The 23,581-nt window shown below is 47.2% G+C and overlaps 1 protein-coding gene across 2 annotated transcripts in view; it reads left to right on the top strand.

Moving 5' to 3' along the window:
* The window catches only part of cfi (complement factor I), an 85,037-nt gene extending 62,741 nt beyond the window's left edge, over positions 1 to 22,296 (top strand). For both annotated transcript variants that reach the window (XM_078407351.1, XM_078407343.1), the window contains 4 exons: positions 4,755 to 4,858; positions 15,723 to 16,006; positions 18,774 to 18,875; positions 21,691 to 22,296. In XM_078407351.1, coding sequence (XP_078263477.1) covers positions 4,755 to 4,858; positions 15,723 to 16,006; positions 18,774 to 18,875; positions 21,691 to 21,908 — 708 coding nt within the window. In that variant the 3' untranslated portion in view covers positions 21,909 to 22,296. The remainder of the gene's footprint in view (positions 1 to 4,754; positions 4,859 to 15,722; positions 16,007 to 18,773; positions 18,876 to 21,690) is intronic.
* Positions 22,297 to 23,581: the final 1,285 nt, after the last annotated feature.

The raw sequence follows: 23,581 nt of genomic DNA, 5'->3' as shown, positions 1-23,581 counted from the left end.
AAGTAGGTCTGTGCCGGTTCACTGTGCGATGTGACCATCCGGCTCAGCAGGACCGGTTCATAGCAGCTATGGCCCTGGGGATGAAGCTGTTCCTGAGTCTGGAGGTGCGGGCGTAGAAGGCCTTGTATCGTCTGCCCGATGGCAGAAGTTCAAACAGACTGTTGCAGGGGTGCGAGGAGTCTTTGTGGATGCTGGTGGCTTTTCTGAGGCATCGTGTGCGGTAGATGCCCTCCAAGGCTGGTAGCTGTGTTCCGATGGTCCTCTGAGCTCTATGGACTAGCCGCTGAAGAGCTTTCCTCTCCGCCTCCGTGCAGCTGAGGTACCACACAGGGATGCCATGTGTTAGGATGCTCTCTATGGTGCAGCGGTAGAATGTCGTCAGCAGCTGCATCCACTGATGCAGCGACAGCTTGTGTTTAGCACAGGATCAATCTTCCTTGCATGAGCTGAGCGCTCCACACTGTGCAGGCATACTCGACAGTGGAGAAGCAGAGAGCCAGAGCTGTTGTTCAAATGGTTTCAGAATTTAGAAAACTATTGACGTGGTCACATCAATGGTATTGAAAACACATTCTCAGGCTGAGCAATAATTAAATTAGCAAGGCAGGGATTGTTTTCCAGAAAGATCCCGTCTGACCAATTTGAATGAATATTTTGAAATAACAAAGTGTATAGATGAGGGAATGTGGTTGATGGATTGGGTAAGGCCTTTGACGAGGTCCCACATGAGTGACCGGTGCAAAGGTTTAGTGTCCAAGTTGGCGGTTGAATTCAAAACTGGTCTTGGAATAGAAACCAGAGATACTGCAGCTTCTGCGATTGGAAGCCTGTGATCACAGGGATTGGTGCTGGGAAGGTTAGCATTTGTCATATGCATTAATGATTTAGAAATAAATGTAGGAGCTACATTTATGACTATGATAGCAACCAGTGGTCATAGATAGTCAGAGAGTGATACAGTGTGGAAACAGGCCCTTCGGCCCAACTTGCCCACACCGGCCAACGTGTCCCAGCTACACTAGTCCCACCTGCCAGCACTTGGTCCATAACCCTCCAAACCTGTCCAATCCATGTTGCTAAATTAATTATAAAAAGCCTTGGTGGAGTCCAGGTAATAATTATAAAAAGTCTGAAGAAGGGTCTCGACCCGAAACGTCACCCATTCCTTCTCTCCGGAGATGCTGCCTGACCTGCTGAGTTACTCCAGCATTTTGTGATGTCCAATCCATGTACTTGTCTAACTGTTTCTTAAATGATGGGATAGTCCTAGCCTCAACTACCTCCTCTGGCAGTTTGTTCCACACACCCAACACCCCCTGTGTGAAAAAATTGCCCCTTGGATTCCTATTAAATCTTTTCCCTTCACCTTAAACCTATGTCCTCTGGTCCTCAATTCCCCTACTCTAGGCAAGAGACTCTGTGCATCTACCCGATCTATATCTCTCATGATTTTATACACCTCTATAAGATCTCCCCTCATCCTCCTGCGCTCCAAGGAATAGAGACCCAGCCTACTCAACCTCTTCCTATAGCTCACACCCTCACACACCTGGCAACATCCTCGTAAATCTTTTCTGAACCGTTTCAAGCTTGGCAATATCTTTCCTATAACATGGTGCCCAGAACTGAACACAATATTCCAAACGTGGTCTCACCAACGTCTTATACAACTGCAACATGACCTCCCAACTTCTATACTCAATATTCAGATTGATGAAGGCCAATGTGCCATAAGCCTTTTTGACCACCTGCTACTCGACCTTTAAGGAACCATGCACCTGCACTCCTAGATCCTTCTGCTCTATAACTCTCCCCAGAGGCCTACCATTCACTGTGTAGGTCCTGCCCTTGTTCAACGTCCCAAAATGCAACACTGCGCATTTCTCTGTATTAAATTTCATCAATCATTCCTCAGCCCGCCTGGCCAATCGATCCAGATCCTGCTGCAATCTTTCACAACTATCTTCACTATCTGCAAAACCACCCACTTTTGTATCATCTGCAAACATGCTAATGTTCTCAACCAAATCATTGATGTAGATGACAAACAGTAGCGGGCCCAGCACCGAACCCTGAGGCCCACCACTAGTCACAGGCCCCCAGTCCGAGAAGCAACCTTCCACCATCACCCTCTGCTTCCTTCTATGGAGCCAATTTGCTATCCATTCAGCTATCTCTCCATGGTTCCCGTGCGATTTAACTTTCCAGAGAAGCCTACCATGGGGAACCTTGTCGAATGCCTTACTGAAATCCATGTATACAACATCGACAGCTCTGGCCTCATCGACCTTTTGGTCACGTCTTCAAAAAAGTCTATCAGATTTGCGGTACACGACCACGACTGTGAGACAGTAACATTAGTGTTACTCCATTCCAGTACTGAAAGATTTATTTAGTTTATATCAAGTAAATATTACATAGCCGACACATACTGAAGAAGGGTCTCGACCCGAGACGTCACCCATTCCTTCTCTCCTGAGATGTTGCCAGACCCGCTGAGTTACTCCAGCATTTTGTTGACCTTGGCATGGAATTCTTACCCTCTCACTTCAAGAGAACGATACTCAAATGCGGATTTTAAACATAGACCACAAAATGATGACATATATGATTCACGGCTTTTTTGTCGGAAAAGCCAGGAAACTTTGCCTTCTTTACAAGTCTCAATGTGACATCTGGTAGTTTCATTGCCTTAACCAACCTGATCTCCCGGTAGCTGAGTGCTTCAACTCCCCCTCCCACACCCAGTCTGACCTTTCTGTCATGGGCCTCACTATGACACTGGAGGAGGCCCAAATTGGATGAACAGCACCTCATATTTCGCTTGGGCAGCTTACACCCCAGCGGTATGAACATTGACTTCTCTAACTTTAGATAGTTCCTCTGCCCCACTCTTTCCCCTCCCCCTTCCTTCCCAGTTCTCCCACTGTCTTCCTGTCTCCAACTCCATCCTTTCTTTGTCCCGCCCCTCCCCTGACATCAGTCTGAAGAAGGGTCTCGACCCGAAACATCACCCATTCCTTCTCTCCTGAGATGCTGCCTGACCCGCTGAGTTACTCCAGCTTTTTGTGATACCTTATTTATTCCTATATTTATCTATTCCCACGATGCTTTTGCAGAACATAGCCAGTCATCCACCCATGACAGTGTCAGTTCTCAAACTGTATGTAGAATATGGCAAGCATATACCTGTGGGAAGCATAGTATAGGATGGATCGCAAGTTGGTTTATATTGATGAGCCAAAACATCATGACCACCTGCCTAATATGCTGTTGGTCCTCCGTGTGCCGCCAAAACAGCGCCGACCCGCCGAGGCATGGACTCGACAAGACTCCTGAAGGTGTCCTGTGGTATCTGGCACCAAAGCATTAGCAGCAGATCCTTTAGCAGCACGCCACAAGCCTTGCCGTTTCAGAGATGCTCTGACCCAGTCGTCTGGCCATAACAATTTGGCCCTTGTCAAAGTCGCTCAGGTATTTACCCCTGCCCACTTCTCCTGCATCCAACACATCAACTTCAAGAACCGACGACTGTTCACTGTTCACTTGCTGCCCAATATATCCCACCCCTTGACAGGTGCCACTGTAACAAGATAATCAATGTTATTCACTTCGCCTGTCAGTGGACATAATGTTTTGTGCCACAGTGCAAACATGCTGGATAATGCGGTGGTCTTCTTGTCTTGAGATTGGCAGTCGTTCTTTTTTTTCTTTTTTTCACACAGAGAGTGGTGAATCTGTGGAATTCTCTGCCACGGAGGGTAGTTGAGGCCAGTTCATTGGCTATATTTAAGAGGGAGTTAGATGTGGCCCTTGTGGCTAAAGGGATCAGGGGGTATGGAGAGAAGGCAGGTACGGGATACTGAGTTGGATGATCAGCCATGATCATATTGAATGGCGGTGCAGGCTCGAAGGGCCGAATGGCCTACTCCTGTACCTATTTTCTATGTTTCTATGTTCAGACGTTGACGTGAGTGGACAATTAGAAGATTCCCATGGACGTTGAGATCTGAAATGACCTATCATGTACGAGTCTTGGGAAGGTGGTGCAACCTCACAGAGCCCAAGCTCGACACTGATCTGAATGTTCTCCCTGAGCCCAGGTGCTCCGGTTTCCTCCCATGCCGGAGATGAGCTGCTTGCCTCCTATAAATCTCCTCCAGCGTAGAAAGGTGGCAGAACAATTGTGTGGAGTTGGGAATGCAAGAAGACCAAATTGTAATTAGTCTCGGATTATGTAATTGAATGTTTGATACTCACAGGGAGCCTTGCTATTCTTGCTATTGAGGGCGTGCAGAGTAGGTTTACTAGGTTAATTCCCGGAATGGCGGGACTGTCATATGTTGAAAGACTGGAGCAACTAGGCTTGTATACACTGGAATTTAGAAGGATGAGAGGGGATCTTATTGAAACATATAAGATAATTTCCTCCCACACTCCAAAGACGTGCAGGTTTGTAGGTTAATTGGCTTGGTAAATGTAAAAGTAAAAATTGTCCCTAGTGTGTGTGGGATAGTGTTAGTAGGCGGGGATCGCTGGGCGGCGCGGACCCAGTGGGCCGAAGGGCCTGTTTCCGCGCTGTATCTCTAAATCTAAAGGCAGTAACTCTACCACTGCGCCCCTGATGCGCAAAGTATTCAGTTCGTTTGAAACACGGCGTGATTTAAATAATTGGATTTTGCTAACTTTCTTTTTTTTTCAGATTAACTGTTAAAAAAAAAAAACAAGGAAATTATATTATTTTGTTTCCACAGCGTCAATTTCCATGGCAGATAGCTGTGTATAGCCACAACGTTTTGAATTGTGGGGGAATCTTCATTGGTGGCTGTTGGGTTCTGACTGCTGCACATTGTTTAAGGTATGAAATCCCACCTTCACTTGATCACTCGTTTCATGGAATGGAACACTGGATTGTCACATGCGACAGGGCACAGTGAAATTCTTTGCCACATATAAAAGGGCACTGACATAAAGGGAGCTGACAATGGTACAAAGTACCTCCGCTCCGGCTCCACCTTTGTTCCCTCCCCTCCCCTCCCCTCCCCTCCCCTCCCCTCCCCTCCCCTCCCCTCCCCTCCCCTCCCCTCCCTCCCCTCCCCTCCCCTCCCCTCCCCTCCCCTCCCCTCCCCTCCCCTCCCCTCCCCTCCCCTCCCCTCCCCTCCCCTCCCCTCCCCTCCCCTCCCCTCCCCTCCCCTCCCCCTCCCCCTCCCCCCTGCCCCTCCCCCTGCCCCTCCCCCGCTCCAGCTTCTCTATTTTTAAATTAGCTTCATAACATTTTTTTTTGTACATTACTTTTTGTACATCTCCAACAAGGTGACACCCATTACATCTACCTTTCCAAACGTGATGTCCTCAGCATTCTCCCTGGGTTTCATATGACTGACTTATGGACCCTAACCCTAACCCTAACCCTAAAGGGCGGCACGGTGGCGCAGCGGTAGAGCTGCTGCGTTACAGCGAATGCAGCGCCGGAGACTCAGGTTCGATCCCGACTACGGGCGCCGTCTGTACGGAGTTTGTACGTTCTCCCCGTGACCTGCGTGGGTTTTCTCCGAGATCTTCGGTTTCCTCCCACACTCCAAAGACGTACAGGTATGTAGGTTAATTGACTGGGTAAATGTAAAAATTGTCCCTAGTGGGGTGTAGGATAGGGTTAATGTGCGGGGATCGCTGGGCGGCGCGGACTCGGTGGGCCGAAGGGCCTGTTTCCGCGCTGTATCTCTAAATCTAAATCTAAATCTAAAACCTCAATATACAAACGAGCTCCATAATGGTAGGGCGTTGACATGGATAGAGAATTTGGTTGGCAGACAGGAAGCAAAGAGTAGGAATAAACAGGTCCTTTTCAGAACGGAGTGGAGTGCCGCAATGGCTCGGTGCTGGGACCGCAACTATTTACAATATACTAGACCAAGAGGACCCGTTGGGCCCAAACCTCTCCTGCATTGCTGCAGCACCCTCTCCTCCCCCCCTCCCCTCTTTCCTCAACTCTCCTCCTCCTTCTCCCCACTCCCCCCTTCCCCCTCTCCCTCCCTCCTCCCCTCCTCCCCTCCCCCTCCCCTCCTTTTAAACTTTAAAATGTGAATAACTTTAAAAATATAACACCGATTTCAATTAAACTAAAGTGACAATGGTGAGTAAGGTGGGCCTACAATTGTTGCGCTATCGTGTACCGTTTTGGCTGAAGTTCAGTCACAAACAAGATCAACAAACGAGAGTTTTAGTTTATAGATATTAATTATTTGGATGAAGGAATTAGAAGTAACACTAGCAAGTTTGCAGATGACACAAAGCTGGGTGGCAGTGTGAACTGTGAAGAGGAGGTTAGGAGGTTGCAGGGTGACTTGGACAGATTGAGTGAGGGGCAGATGCATGACAGATGTAGTATAATAATGTGGATAAATGTGAGGTTATCCACTTTGGTGGCAAAAACAAGAAGGCAGATTCTTATCTCAATGGTGGCAGATTAGGTAAAGGGGAAGTGCAACGAGACCTGGGTGTCCTTGTACACCAGTCATTGAAAGTAAGCGTGCAAGTACAGCAGGCAGTGAAGAAAGCTAATGGCATGTTGGCTTTCATAACAAGAGGATTTGAGTACAGGAGTAAAGAGGTCCCTCTGCAGTTGTACAGGGCCCTGGTGAGACCACATCTGGAGTATTGTGTGCAGTTTTGGTCTCCTAATTTGAGGAAGGACATCCTTGCTATTGAGGCAGTGCAGCGTAGGTTCATGAGGTTAATCCCTGGGATGGCGGGACTGTCGTTTGAGGAAAGATTGGAAAAACTGGGCTTGTATTCATTGGAATTTAGAAGGATGAGAGGGGATCTTATAGAAACATAAAACTATAAATTGACTGGACAAGCTAGATGCAGGAAAAATGTTCCCGATGTTGGGGAGTCCAGAACCAGGGGCCACACAGTCTAAGAATAAAGGGGAGGCCATTTAAAACTGAGGTGAGAAAAAACTTTTTCAACCAGAGAGTTGTGAATTTCTGGAATTCTCTGCCACAGAAGGCAGTGGAGACCAATTCACTGGATGAATTTAAAAGAGAGTTAGATAGAGCTCTAGGGGCTAGCGGAATCAAGGGATATGGGGAGAAGGCTGGCACGGGTAACTGATTATGGATGATCAGCCATGATCACAGTGAATGGCAGTGCTGGCTCGAAGGGCCAAATGGCCTCCTCCTGCACCTATTTTCTAAGAATATCATTCAATGTGAAAGTATTTATTCACAAAATGCTGGAGTAACTCAGCAGGTCAGGCAGCATCTCAGGAGATAAGGAATGGGTGACGTTTTGGGTCGAGACCCTTCTTCAGACTGATGTCAGGGGGGGGCGGGACAAAGGAAGGATATAGGTGGAGACAGGAAGATAGAGGGAGATCTGGGAAGGGGGAGGGGAAGAGAGGGACAGAGGAACTATCTAAAGTTGGAGAAGTCAATGTCCATACCACTGGGCTGCAAGCTGCCCAAGCGAAATATGAGGTGCTGTTCCTCCAATTTCCGGTGGGCCTCACTATGGCACTGGAGGAGGCCCATGACAGAAAGGTCAGACTGGGAGTGGGAGGGGGAGTTGAAGTGCTGTGCTACCGGGAGATCAGATTGGTTAAGGCGGACTGAGGGAAGGTGTTGAGCGAAACGATCGCCAAGCCTGCATTTGGTTTCGCCGATGTAAAGAAGTTGACATCTAGAGCAGCGGATACAATAGATGAGGTTGGAGGAGGTGCAGGTGAACCTCTGTCTCACCTGGAAAGACTGTTTGGGTCCTTGGATGGAGTTGAGGGGGGAGGTAAAGGGACAGGTGTTGCATCTCGTGCGGTTGCAGGGGAAAGTTCCCGGGGATGGGGTGGTTTGGGTGGGAAGGAACAAGTGGACCAGGGAGTTATGGAGGGAACGGTCTCTGCGGAACGCAGAGAGGGGAGGGGAGGGGATGGGAAGATATGGCCAGTAGCGGGATCCCGTTGGAGGTGACGGAAATGTTGGAGGATGATTTGTTGGATACGCTGGCTGATGGGGTGGAAGGTGAAATCGAGGGGGATTCTGTCCTTGTTACGAATGGGGGGAGGGGGAACAAGAGCGGAGCTGCGGGATGTAGAAGAGGCCCTAGTGAGAGCCTCATCTATAATGGGAGAGGGGAAGCCCCGTTTCCTGAAGAATGAGGACATCTCTGATGCCCTAGTGTGAAACACCTCATCCCAGGCGCAGATGCGGCGTAGACGGAGGAATTGGGAGTAGGGGATAGACTTTTTGCAGGAGACCGGGTGGGAAGAAGTGTAGTCCAGATAGTTGTGCGAGTCAGTGGGTTTATTCAATGTGAAAGAATGTTGAGCATACAAATGTTGGCTTCTACAAATGACAGAACTAGTTTAGTCTCCCTCCACTTTCAGTCAATATTCTTGCTTATCGTTCTTTGTCACTGTTAATGCCATTTAAAGATGTTGTTAAGTTGGAAAGGGTGCAGAGAAGATTTACAAGGATGTTGCCAGGACTCGAGGGTCTGAGCTATAGGGAGAGGTTAGAAATCAGTCCACAGCAGAAGAAAATAAAGGAAATTAAGTAGATGTCACTAAAGTGTTTCTATAAAAACGGAGGCCATGTACATCCAGGAACTACCTTTAGTTCCTTTATTTCCTTTACCCTTCACATGGAATGTTACTGGAGTATTGTGTGCAGTTTTGGGCCCCCATATCTGAGGATGTACTAGCGTTGGAAAGTGTCCAGAGGAAGGTTACGATAATGATTCCAATAGACAATAGACAATAGGTGCAGGAGGAGGCCATTCGGCCCTTCGAGCCAGCACCGCCATTCAATGTGATCATGGCTGATCATTCTCAATCAGTACCCCGTTCCTGCCTTTTCCCCATACCCCCTGACTCCGCTATCCTTAAGAGCTCTATCTAACTCTCTCTTGAATGCATTCAGAGAATTGGCCTCCACCGCCTTCTCAGGCAGAGAACTCCACAGATTCACAACTCTCTGACTGAAAAAGTTTTTCCTCATTTCCAATCATTCCAGGGATGATTGGGTCAACAAGCAGAGGGCACAGCCTCAGAATAAAAGGACGTACCTTTAGAAAGGAGACAAGGAGGAATTTATTTAGTAAGATTTCTTTAGTCAGCGAATCTACGGAATTCATTGCCACAGACGGCTGTGGAGTGCAAGACATCGGGGGTCTTTAAGGCGGAGATTGGCAGATTCTTGATTAGTAAGGGTGTCATGTGTTATGGGGAGATGGCAGATTGGGGTTGAGAGGGAAAGATAGATCGGCCCTGATTGAATGGCGAAGTGGACTCAATGGACTGAATCGTCTAATTCTGCTCCTTTGACTTATGAAAGCTATTAATTCCCATTTCAATAGCCACACTTCCTTATGGAGTGCTCTTTAATAGTTTGTGGGTATGCGTACCGTGTTCTTTAACACTATTTCAGAGTAAGACAGATATTAGCAGCAAGGGGAGAATCTGTGACAAGGAAGAAAGTGGGACTTCACAGTATTACACTCTTCCTAAATCTTACTGCTTCAAAATTTTATCAATTTTCTCCTGAAAGTCATTCTGTGTGACTGCTAAAGCATTCATCTATGTAAAATACCATTTAGAAATTTTGAATATTCTATAATTTCTATGTTGGTAAAATGTTGTACTGATTCTCAAACCTGATCATCAGGTCAGGCAGCATCTAGGAGAGAGGGAATGGGTGACGTTTCGGGTCGAAACGTCACCCATTCCCTCACTCCTAGATGCTGCCTGACCTGCTGAGTTGCTCCAGCATTTTGTGATGCCTTCGATTTGTACCAGCAACTGCAGTTATTTTTCTGCTCAAACCTGATCAAATGCTTTTAGTCTATTACTTCATCAAGACATCTACTTAATTTCCCTTATTTTCTTCTGCAATCCAACGGTGGACTAATTTCCAACGCGATCTATTTCTTCTTTCTGATCACCCCTCTTCTTTCTGCACTCCAGTAGATAGAGTCCCAGGCTGCTCGAAGTCTCCCTTTGGCTCTGACCCTCGAGTCCAGGCAACAAAGAGTAGGAATAAACGGATCCTTTTCAGAATGGCAGGCAGTGACTAGTGGGGTACCGCAAGGCTCAGTGCTGGGATCCCAGCTATTTACAATATATATTAATGATTTGGACGAGGGAATTGAATGCAACATCTCCAAGTTTGCGGATGACACGAAGCTGGGGGGCAGTGTTAGCTGTGAGGAGGATGCTAGGAGGCTGCAGAGTGACTTGGATAGGTTAGGTGAGTGGGCAAATGCATGGCAGATGCAGTATAATGTGGATAAATGTGAGGTTATCCACTTTGGTGGCAAGAACAGGAAAGCAGACTATTATCTGAATGGTGGCCGATTAGGAGAAGGGGAGATGCAACGAGACCTGGGTGTCGTGGTACACCAGTCATTGAAAGTAGACATGCAGGTGCAGCAGGCAGTGAAGAAAGCGAATGGTATGTTGGCACTCATAGCGAGGGGATTTGAGTATAGGAGCAGGGAGGTTCTGCTGCTGTTCCTCCAATTTGCGCTGGGCCTCACTCTGACAGTGGAGGAGGCCCAGGACAGAAAGGTCAGTGTGGGAATGGGAGGGGAGTTAAAGTGTTTGGCAACTGGAAGATCGCTGACTGAGCGGAGGTGTTCAGCGAAACGATCGCCGAGCCTGCTCTTGGTCTCGCCGATATATGGGAGTCCACACCTGGAACAGCGGATACAGTAGATGAGGTTGGAGGAGGTGCAGGTGAACCTCTGCCTCACCTGAAAGGACTGTCAGGGTCCCTGGACGGAGTTGAGTGAGGAGGTATAGGAATATGTGTTGCATCTCCTGCGGTTGCAGGGGAAGGTACCTGGGGAGGGGGTGGTTTGGGTGGGAAGGGGCGAGTGGACCAGGGAGTTGCGGAGGGAATGGTCTCAATAGACAATAGACAATAGACAATAGGTGCAGGAGTGGGCCATTCGGCTCTTCGAGCCAGCACCGCCATTCAATGTGATCATGGCTGATCATTCTCAATCAGTACCCCGTTCCTGCTTACTCCCCATACCCACTGACTCCGCTATCCTTAAGTCTCGGCAGAAAGCAGAAAGGGGTGGAGATGGGAAGATGTGGCTGGTGGTGGGATCCGTTGGAGGTGGCGAAAATGTCGGAGGATTATGTGCTGCATGCAACGGCTGATGGGGTGGAAGGTGAGGACAAGGGGGACCCTGTCCTTGTTGCGACTAGGGGGAGGGGGAGCAAGGGCGGAGCTGCGGGATATCGAGGAGACCCTTGTGAGGACCTCATCTATAATGTGAGAGGGGACCCCCCTTCCCTAAAGAATGAGGACATCTCAGATGCCCTGGTACGGAACATCTCATCTTGGGCGCAGATTTTTTAAAATATTTAGAGATACAGCGCGGAAACAGGCCCTTCGGCCCACCGAGTCCGCGCCGCCCAGCGATCCCCGCACATTAACACTATCCTACACACACTAGGGACAATTTTTACATATTACCCAGTCAATTAACCTACATACCTGTACGTCTTTGGAGTGTGGGAGGAAACCGAAGATCTCGGAGAAAGCTCACGCAGGTCACGGGGAGAACGTACAAACTCCGTACAGACGGCGCCCGTAGTCAGGGTCGAACCTGAGTCTCCGGCGCTGCATTCGCTGTAAGGCAGCAACTCTACCGCTGCACCACTGACGTAGACATTGGAATTAGGAGTAGGGGATAGAGTCTTTGCAGGAAGCAGGGTGGGAAGTAATGTCGTCAAGATAGCTGTGGGAGTCAGTAGGTTTATACATGACCTCCCAACTTCTATACTCAATACTCTGACTGATGGAGGCCAATGTGCCAAAAGCCTTTTGGACCACCCTATCTACATGTGACACCACCTTCAAGGAACCATGCACCTGCACTCATAGATCCCTCTGCTCTACAACACTCCTCAGAGCCCTGCCATTCACTGTGTAAGTCCTGCCCACGTTAGACTTTACAAAAAGCAACGCCTCACATTTCTCTGTATTAAATTCCATCATCCGTTTCTCAGCCCACCTGGCCAACTGATCGAGATCCTGAATTGTTCAAGCTTATCTCCTGCCAGGCTTGATTTCAGGGAAGTCCCTAAGATAGAGGGTATGCCACTTCAGGCACCTTGGTGCGGATGAATGCAAAATCAAACATTCTGATGCAAAAGAGAACTAAATGTATTTGAAACATAAGAAACATCAATTCAAAATTGCCTTCTGTTGTTTGTACTTTCCATTCAATAAATTTGTGAATGCTCAATTATTAGACCAAAGGTATTTATTCACAAACTTGAAAATCAGGTTGGGCCAGAAATGGGCCGATCTGTGGCACCAATGAATCAGGAAGTGAATGTCTTATTGGATGTGAGGATGTGATGACAGTCTGCCTTTTTATTCACAAAATGCTGGAGTCACTCAGCAGGTCAGGCAGCATCTCGGGAGAGAAGGAATGGGCGACGTTTCGGGTCTGAAGAAGAGTCTCGACCTAAAACCTTGCCCATTCCTTCTCTCCTGAGAGGCTGCCTGACCAGCTGAGTTACTCCAGCATTTTGTGAATAAATACCTTCGATTTGTACCAGCATCTGCAGTTATTTTCTTACAATTATTAGACCAAAATACTTATTTGGCGCCTGATGTATCTGATACCTAACTCACGCTGAAGTTTACTCAGTATTCCACACACTCATACCCTCTACTCGATATATCACAACAATTCACTCACAATGGGGATTGAGCTGCTGAATATCTGAAGGTTGTTGCCAGGTTGTTTAGTTTAGTTTAGTTTAGAATTACAGCGCGCAAACAGGCCCTTTGGCCCACCGAGTCCGCGCTGACCAGCGATCCCCGCACATTAACACTATCCCGCACACACTAGGGACAATTTACACTGATACCGAGCCAATTAACCTGTAAACCTGTACGTCTTTGGAGTGTGGGAGGAAACCGAAGGTCTCGGAGAAAACCCACGCAGGTCACGGGGAGAACGTACAAACTCGGTGCAGGCAGCATGTGTAGTGGGGATGGAACCCGGGTCTCTGGCGCTGTAAGTGCTGTAAGGCAGCAACTCTACCGCTGCGCCACCGTGCCAAGTTGTGTCAGTTTCCTTGAATTCGTGTCTGCGGAAATAATCAAATTCTGTCTCATATGGATGACATCCTCCACTAAAAATACATTCTGCTCAAATATTTAATTTGCCATAATTCTTTGCCACTGGCATTTTCTCCATCAGTTTTTCATTCCGTTAATGGAGTAATGACATAATTTATACCAGCTATCTGGATGCATAGCTGCTGAAGAAGAATGAAAGAATTGATTTTTGCTAATGGAATTAGCTCATGAAGAATATGCATTCATCCGAGCTTTACCATGAACATCAGTCCCATAACTGCTGGTATGCACCGATCAGCCAAAACATTACGACCTGATGAGCCAAAACATTATGACCACCTGCCTAATATGCTGTTGGTCCTCCGTGTGCAGCCCCATACTCAGCAGGGTGCGATGCACTGTGTATTGTGACACATTCCTCCCGTGACCACCATTAACATTTACTGTGACTTGTGCCACAGTAGACCTTCTGTTGGTTCGGATTATAGATTACCCCATTACTGTCCAAATCGATGTAACTCCTATCTCGAATTATTCTCTACAATATTTTCCCTACCACTGGCGTGAGATTCACGGGCCAAAACTTTGCTGGATTCTCTCTACTTCACTTCTTAAACAAAGGCCAGTCAACACCGGCCACTCTCCAGTCTGCTGGGCCCACCCCTGTGGCTAGAGAATAAACAATAGACAATAGGTGCAGGAGGAGGCCATTCTGCCCTTCGAGTCACCGCCGCCATTCAATGTGATCATGGCTGATCATTCTCAATCAGTACCCCGTTCCTGCCTTCTCCCCACACCCCCTGACTCCGCTATCCTTAAGAGCTCTATCTAGCTCTCTCTTGAAACCATCCGGAGAATTGGCCTCCACTGCCATATCTACAGAAGATACAAAGATCCTCGTCAAAGCCCCTGCAATCTCCCCTCTTGCCTCCTTCTATAACCTGGGATACATCGCCATCTGGCTCTGGGGACATATCCACCTTAATGCCCTTCAAGATCCTCAGCACCCCCTCCTTCTCAACCACAAACTGCCCTAACGTATTTGGATTCTCCACACTGTCTTCCAAGTCCTTCTCCTTGGTGAATATCGATGCTAAGCACTCATTTAGCACCTCGCCTACATTCCTTGCCTCCGAGCATAGATACCCATAGAGTCATAGAGTGGTACAGTGTGGAAACAGGCCCATCGGCCCAACTCGCCCATACCGGCCCACATGTCCCAGCTACACTAGTGCCACCTGCCCGCGTTTGGTCCATATCCCTCCAAACATGTCCTATCCATGTACCTGTCTAACTCTTTCTTAAACGTTGGTATAGTCCCAGCCTCAACTACCTCCTCTGACAGCTTGTTTCATACACCCACCACCCTCTGTGTGAAAAAGTTACCCCTCAGATTCCTATTAAATCTTTTCCCCTTCAACTTGAACCCATGTCCTCTGGTCCTCGATTCCCCTACTCTGGGCAAAAGACTCTGTGCATCTACCCGATTTATTCCTCTCATGATTTTATACACCTCTCCTTGTTAAACCTAACGTGCGCTTAATTTTTCTGTATGACTCAGTTTACAACCTCCTCAGTTATCTATGGTTCCCTTACCTTTCCATCCTTATCCTACCTGTGCGGCACGGTGGCGCAGCGGAAGAGTAGCTGCCTTACAGCAACGGAGACCCGTGTTCCATCCCGACTACGGGCGCTGTCTGTACGGAGTTTGTACGTTCTCCCCGTGACCTGTGTGGGTTTTCTCCGAGATCTTCGGTTTCCTCCCACACTCCTAAGACGTCCAGGTTTGTAGGTTAATTGGCTTGGTATGAGTGTAAATTGTCCTTAGTGTGTGTAGAATAGTGTTAATGTGCGGGGATTGCTGGTCAGTGTGGACTTGGCCTGTTTCCGCGCTGTATCTCTAAAGTGAACTAAACGTAACTAAACTAAACTCAATTCCCCCTTACTGGAACACGCTGATCCTGCACTTTAAATGGCTTCCACAGGTCGCCTGCAAACCTACCCGATAACAACTGCTCCCATCTGTCCTCCCTCGTTTCTGAACTAATGACATTGTAACCTGCTTTGAAAGGTAGACACAAAATGCTAGAGTAACTCAGCGGGTCAGGCAGTACCTTGGGAGAGAAGGAATGGGTGACGTTTCGGGTCGAGACCCTTCTTCAGACTGATGTCAGGGGACGGGGTGGGACAAAGGTAGGATGTAGTCGGAGACGGGAAGTCTAGTGGGAGAACTGGGAAGGGGGAGGGGATAGAGAGGGGAAGCAGGGACTACCTGAAGTTAGAGAAACCAATGTTCATACTGCTGGGGTGTAAACTGCCCAAGCTGTTCCTCCAATTTGCGCTGGGCCTCACTCTGACAATGGAGGAGGCCCAGGGCAGAAAAGTCAGATTGTCAGATTGGGAATGAGAGGGGGAGTTGAAGTGCTGAGCCACTGGGAGATCAGGTTGGTTGAGACAGACTGAGCGGAGGTGTTGAGCGAAACTTATTTTGCTTCCCCCCCCCCCCCCCCCCCCCAATATCCAGACCTATCCCTGCTCAAAAAAAAATCTTAAAACTTATGGGGTTGTGCTATTGTTGATATTACTTTTATTCTTTTTTTTCCACCTTTGTTCTAGGCCTTATCAATTATCCAACTACGTTGTAAGAATCGCAAAGTACAATAAAAGAGATATTTCAAAGAGAGAAGAAATTTTACCAGTTGAGGAGATCATTATACATTATAACTACAATCCCAGGACATATGAGAATGACATTGCTTTGTTAAAAGTAGTTCACGTCTTTAAAGATGAAGAATGTATTCCACTAAGTGAAGATGTCCGACCAGTGTGTGTTCCCTGGTCCAATTACCTATTTACACCGAACAAGACTTGCATTGTATCAGGTTGGGGAACAGCTGAAGGTAAATTTATATCACAGCGTTATATGCTAAAATATTCTGAAGGTTTTCCTTCTAAGAAAATGATCATTAATTATTATTTATTTACATCGGCGAAAACAAATGCAGGCTTGGCGATCGCTTCGCTCAACACCTGCGCTCGGTCCGCGTTAACCAACCTGATCTCCCGGTGGCTGAGCACTTCGACTCCCCCTCCCATTCCCAGTCTGACCTTTCTGTCATGGGCCTCCTCCAGTGCCATAGTGAGTCCCACCGGAAATTGGAGGAACAGCACCTCATATTTCGCCTGGGCAGCTTGCAGCCCAGCGGTATGAACATCGACTTCTCCAATTTTAGATAGTTCCTCTGTTTCTCTCTTCCCCTCCCCCTTCCCAGTTCTCCCTCTGTCTTCCTGTCTCCACCTATATCCTTCCTTTGTCCCACCCCCCTGACATCAGTCTGAAGAAGGGTCTCGACCCGAAACGTCACCCATTCCTTCTCTCCTGAGATGCTGCCTGACCCGCTGAGTTACTCCACCATTTTGTGGATTAATTATTGTAAAGCTCTAATTAACAAACCTTCTGCTCGTGCTTTTGTTTCTGAAATATTTCTGATTTTTGCTCCTTCCCTTCAAGCTTACCAACTGGTTTTAAGACGTGTACATCTGAAAGGTTGGGCTTGGTAGCCTTCGAGTCTTAGTAGTGTGTCTCCAATAGAGTTGCCAACTGTCCCGTAATAGCCGGCCCATCCCTTATTTTGGGCTAAATTGGTTTGTCCCGTACGGGACCGCCCTTGTCCCGTATTAGGCCCGGGGGAGGGGGGGGGGCTGTAGGCCCGGGGGGTGCTGTAGGCCCGGACGCTGTAGGCCCAGACAGTGTAGGCCCGGAGGCCCGGGTGCCGCCTAACGGAGGTTGCGTAGCAACCCGCCTCCCAGCCCGGGCGGTCGCCATTGGTGGAGCGGGAGCACGTGGCCGCTGGCTGGGTGAGGTCACGTAGGGCGCAGGCGGGTGACGTCACCTTGGCCCTTATTTGGGAGTGAGCTGGCACCACTCGTCTCCAAGGCTTTATGGTTAACTTTCATTTACGACTTCTGAAGTTGTTCAAAACTTATAAAAGCAAGAGAATTTTAACTTCTTCAGGCTTTACTTCCACAAGCAAGAAAACAGTGTCCCCAACAATAATCTGAAAGTTTACATACAAAGAAAATCACAAATGGTATTCACTGACACTAAATGATAGAGATTTGTAAAAATAAATTAGTTTCTACGCTATATTCTTCTATCAAATCTCCTCTGATTGCCTGCGTTCAGTTTAGTTTAGTTTAGAGATACTGTGCAGAAACAGGCCATTCGGCCCACCAAGTCCGTGCCGACCAGCAATCCCCACATAACAACACTATCCTCCTCTGACTGATGAAGGCCAAAGTGTCAAAGGCCTTTTTGACCACCTTAATTCCAAATGCGGTCTCACCAACGTCTTATACAACTGCAACATGATCGCCCAACTTCTATTCTCAATACTCTGACTGATGAAGGCCAAAGTGCCAAAAGCCTTTTTGACCACTTTATCGACCTGTGATTCGACCTTCAAGGAACCATGCACCTGCACTCCTAGATCCCTATGTTATTCCACTTTCCCATCCACTCCCTACGCACCAGGGCCAATTAGCCTACAAACCTGTACGTCTCTGGAGTGTGGTTGGAAACCAAAGATCTCAGAGAAAACCCACGCAGGTCACGGGGAGAACGTACAAACTCCGTACAGACCGCACCCATAGTCGGGATCGAACCCGGGTCTCTGGCTGTAAAGCAGCAACTCTTCTGCAATGCCACCATGCCGCCCTTCGCTCTTACATACAAAGTACAACACACATGTTCACTCCCGCACACGTGTGTACACACATGCAACATTTGCCCACACACTTTAACACTCAAAAGCACACACACACCGTTGAATGTAGACTGGCCAGCATAAACAAAATCACCCAATAAGCACATAACAAATGTACACACTAATATTCACAAGTGCATAAGCACATTCCAACATACACCGATCAGCCAAAACATTATGACCACTGACAGGCGAAGTGAATAACATTGATTATCTTGTTACAATGGCACCTGTCAAGGGGTGGGATATATTAGGCAGCAAGTGAACAGTCAGTTCTTGAAGTTGATGTGTTGGATGCAGGAGAAATGGGCAGGAGTAAAGATACGAGCGACTTTGACAAGGGCCAAATTGTTATGGCCAGACGACTGGGTCAGAGCATCTCTGAAACGGCAAGGCTTGTGGGGTGCTCCCAGTCAGCAGTGGTGAGTACCTACCGACAGTGGTCCGAGGAGGGACAAACCACAAACCGGCGACAGACAGGGTGTTGGGCGCCCAAGGCTCATCGATGCGCGAGGGCAACGAAGGCTATCCCGTCTGGTCCGAACCGACAGAAGGTCGACTGTGGCACAAGTCACAGAAAATGTTAATGGTGGTCACGGGAGGAATGTGTCACAATACACAGTGCATCGCACCCTGCTGCGTATGGGGCTGCACACGGAGGACCAACAGCATATTAGGCAGGTGGTCATAATGTTTTGGCTCATCAGGTCATAATGTTTCGGATTATCGGTGTGTACACTAAATTAAATAAACTATAGGACAATTATTCAATATTTTCTTAAATCCATTTAAAATAGTTCAGGTATTAAATTGGGGGAACTATTAATATGCACAGACTGTATTAAATAACATGTAATATTTAATTGTAGCGTTGTCATATTGCTCTGTTTTCCACATATAGATGACGTTACGGTAACGATTCTTCGTTACGCCGAGATTGAAATTATTGGAAACTGTTCGGCAATTTACAAATCAGCATTTTTTGAAGGAATGCTATGTGCAGGTAAGATTAAAACTTGAAAATCAGGTTGGGCCAGAAATGGGCCAATCTGTGGCACCAATGAATCAGGAAGTGAATGTCTTTTCGTGCGTAGGATGTGATGACTGTCTGCCTTTTTATTCACAAAATGCTGGCGTAACTCAGCAGGTCAGGCAGCATCTCGGGAGAGAAGGAATGGGTGACGTTTCGGGTCGAGACCCTTCTTCAGACTGAAGAAGGGTCTCGGCCCGAAACGTCACCCATTCCTTCTCTCCTGAGATGCTTGCTGCCTGACCTGCTGAGTTACTTCAGCATTTTGTGAATAAATACCTTCGATTTGTACCAGCATCTGCAGTTATTTTCTTACGCAGTCTGCTTTTTGATTCCTTTGAAAATCCAGCTCCACAGCAATATGTTCACACCGAAACTGCTTCCTGAAATGGCAGCAAACTTTTCAGTTGAAGGATCTAGGGATGAGGAATAAATACTCGTCGAGTTGATGCTGGTTCAGTTGATGAGAATTTTTTAAAAGTTAAAGAGCAAAGATAACGTAGTATAGCAAAAGGGATATGGTCATAGAGTCATAGATTCATAGCGTCATACAGTGTGGAAACACACCCTTCAGCCCAACTCGCCCACACCGGCCAACAATGTCCCAGCTACACTAGAGTCATAGAGTGATACAGTGTGGAAACAGGCCCTTCGGCCCAACTCACCCACACCGACCAACAATGTCCCAGCTACCCTAGTCCCACTTGCCTGCGCTCAGTCCATATCCCTCCAAACCTGTCCTGTCCATGTACCTGTCTAACTGTTTCTTAAACGATGGGATAGTCCCAGCCTCTACTACCTCCTCTGGCAGCTTGTTCCATACACCCACCACCCTTTGTGTGAAAACGTTACCCCATTGCCTATTAAATCTTTTCCCCTTCACCTTGAACCTATAACCTCTGGTCCTCGATTCCCCTACTCTGGGCAAAAGACTGTGCATTTACCCGATCTACACCTCTCATGATTTTGTACACCTCTATAAGATCTCCCCTCATCCTCCTGCGCTCCATGGAATAGAGACCCAACCTACTCAACCTCTCCCTATAGATCACACCCTCTAGTCCTGGCAACATCCTTGTAAATCTTTTCTGAACTGTTTCAAGCTTGACAATATCTTTCCTATAACATGGTGCCCAGAACTGAACACAATATTCTAAATGCGGTCTCACCAACGTCTTATACAGCTGCAACATGATCGCCCAACTTCTATACTCAATACTCTGACTGATGAAGGCCAAAGTGCCAAAAGCCTTTTTGACCACCTTATCTACCGGTGACTCGACCTTCAAGGAACCATGCATCTAGATCCCTATGTTATTCCACTTTCCCATCCACTCCCTACACACTAGGGGCAATTTACAATCTACAAACTCGCACATATCCCAGAGAGAACATGCAAACTCCACACCGATAGCACCCAAGGTCAGGATTGAACTCATGTCTCCGTGAGGCAGAAGCTCTACCAGCTGTGCCATTGTGCCACACTAAACATTTTTACCACTTTAAACATATCTTGTACACTTGGACTGGGCTTCAATGAGAATTGTTCCTCAAAGTTAAAGCCCTGATGTCAGCACATGATTGTTCCCTAGTTGAGTTTCAATTTGATCTGTTCTGCTTCCCTTGCATGCAAATGTTTTACTTTAGTTTAGTCTAGACATACAGCACGGAAACAGGTCCTTCAGCCCACCAAGTCCGCACCGACCAGCGATCCCCGCACACTAACACTATCCTACACTTTTACATTTATACCAAGCCAATTACCCTGCAAATCTGTACGTCTTTGGAGTGTGAGAGTTCTCGGAAAAAACCCACGCAGCTCACGGGGACAATCTCTGTACAGACAGCACCCATAGCCAGGATCGAACCCTGGTCTCTTGCGCTGTAAGGCAGCAACTCTACCGCAGCGCCACCGTGCCGCCCCATTGTTTCCTGACCAAATGTGCTAGTACCTTTACACAACGGCTGTGCTCTAAAGCCCTTTGCAATAGAGCTAAATATGCCTGGGACCATCACACAACTACAGAGCTTTTGAGCTTTAGCCACATTGGCCTAACTATAATATATACATTTTTGGGGGAAAAAATCCTTAGAAATCCAATGAAACTGTGCTATCAGACTGAACGGGATCAAAATGGAACGTGCAGAGTTTCGAGAGCCATGGAGTTTCATAACATGGAACGAAGCAACAAATTTATCAAATTTGGTTTCCTAAAAGCACTACCTACTTTGCTTCTACACAAAAGTTTACAAAGTGCTGGAGTTACTCAGCAGGTCAGACGGGCATCTCTAGAGAATATGGATACAGTGACGTTTCGGGTCGAGAACCTTCTTTTGTCTGAAAGAGGCCCAAAACTTCACCTCTCCATGTTCTCCAGAGATGCTGCCTGAGCTGCTGAGTTACTCCAGCACTCTGTGTCCATGTTCTCCAGAGATGCTGCCTGACCCGCTGAGTTACTCCAGCACCCTGTGTCCATGTTCTCCAGAGATGCTGCCTGAGCCGCTGTTACTCCAGCCACTCTGTGCCCTTCTGTAGTTCCTTGTTCATCCTGAGTTTGCATCCCTGATTCATATATTGTTGTTAATATTCTGCAAATGATTTAATGCTTGCAATTCAGTCTGAAATATCCAGTCACTCAAATTGATCCCGATGTTTCGAAATTCGCCACTAAAAATGAAATATACCATTTTTACTTTAGGTCACCCAAATGTGAGCAAACTTTTGAGTTTAACCTTTTTTAAAGTTTAAGATCTTTACATTTGTTTAAATTTAAATTTTATTTTCTAGGAAAATTGGAAGGAAAAGTCGACTCGTGCAAAGGAGATTCTGGAGGTCCTTTAGTCTGTACCGATGAAAGAAATAACGCCTATGTGTGGGGAATAGTTAGTTGGGGAAAAGAATGTGCTGCACAGGGATTTCCTGGCGTTTACACAAAAGTGTCCCACTACTTTGAGTGGATAGCCAGACATGCTGGTAGACATATTATTAGTAAATATAACAACTGAATGTCTTGTGTCAACTTCAGTTACAGTGGCACATGTTTCCTGCATCTAATTCATCCAGTGTGACTCATGTTTTCATCTGCAAGATTATTAGAACCATAATTAAAGACCATTCAAAAAACGGTCACAGTCACAATCGGTTCTGTGACATTAGGAAGGAGAAAAGATATTGAGATACAGAGGAACTGCTATATATTAACCTTCAGCACTGCTAATAAATACCTGTCCTCACAACATCTTAGTGTCATCTTGCAAAAAAAAAATCAATATTTTCAATATTAAGATGGCTCGGAAATAAAATCTCACCAGATTGATACAAATCAAAATCAAAATCCACTCAACAAAAGTTGGATCAAGATTAAACAATAAACTTGCAAGCTTTCACTCGCTCCCTCTTCGTTCTGTGTGTCAAGTGTATTTTGGTGAATGGTGACTGACCAGAGAGTTTTGAATTGGTAACAGGCCTGAATGTTCATCCATGCAAAGCTTTTGACAAATAATGTTTTCAGTACAAAAGCAAAAAATACTGCAAGCATTCAACAGGTCAAGCCCCATCGGTGAAGAGGGAACGAGAACCAACGCTTCCATTCATGAACCCTTCATTAGCACAGTTTCCCTGGGGATAAGGGCGGTCACGGTGGCGCAGCGGTAGAGTTGCTGCCTTACAGCGAACGCAGCGCCGGAGACCCGGGTTCCATCCCGACTACGGGCGCTGTCTGTATGTAGTTTGTACGTTCTCCCCGTGACCTGCGTGGGTTTTCTCCGAGATCTTCAGTTTCCTCCCAAACTCCAAAGATGTGCAGGTTTGTAGGTTAATTGGCTTGGTAAATGTAAAAATTGTCCCGTGGGTATAGGATAGTGTTAGTGTGCGGGGATCGCTGGTCGGCGCGGACCCGGTGGGCCGATAGGGCCTGTTTCCGCGCTGTATCTCTAAACTACTCTGCCTATGCCTCTCATCTATATACTAAAACTCTCGTTTGTTATCTTGTTTGTGACTGAACTTCAGCCAAAACGGTACACGATAGCATGACAATTTTAGGCCCACCTTACTCACCATTGTCACTTTAGTGATAATGCAAGTAGTTTTATTGAAATCGGTGTTATATTTTTAAAGTTATTCACATTTTAAAGTTTAAAAGGTGGGGAGGGGGAATAGGGAGGAGGGAGGGAGGGGGAAGGGGGGAGTGGAGGAGAAGGGAGAGGGGAGGGGGGGTTGAGGAGAGAGGGGAGAGGACAGGGTGCTGCACCAATGCAGGAGAGGTTTGGGCCCAACGGGTCCACTTGGTCTAGTAGTCTTATATATTTCTATCAGGAGACCCATCAGACTATTATGCAGCAAAAATAAGCCCACCCTTTTCAATCTCCCTCCATAACTAGAGACCCCCATCCAATTAACAAGCTGATGAATCTTCTCTGCATTCTCTACAGCATAGTGTGGTGACCAGAACTGCAGACAACAATCCAAGTGTGGCCTAGCCAGCGTTTGGTAGTTTTTCTAGTTTAGTTCAGCTTTGAGGTACAGTATGGAAACTGGCTCTTCGGCCCACCAGGTCCGCGCCAACCGGTGATCCCTGCACATCGGCAATATCCTACACGAGGGAAATTGTTTTTTAATACACCAAGCCAATTAACCTCCAAACCACGTGGGAGGAAGCCGAAGATCGCGGAAGAAACCC

The sequence above is a fragment of the Rhinoraja longicauda genome, chromosome 1 (assembly GCF_053455715.1).
Source record: "Rhinoraja longicauda isolate Sanriku21f chromosome 1, sRhiLon1.1, whole genome shotgun sequence".
NCBI lineage: Eukaryota > Metazoa > Chordata > Chondrichthyes > Rajiformes > Arhynchobatidae > Rhinoraja > Rhinoraja longicauda.
Note: the sequence above shows the minus strand (reverse complement) of the source record. Positions and strands in the feature narration are given on the sequence as shown.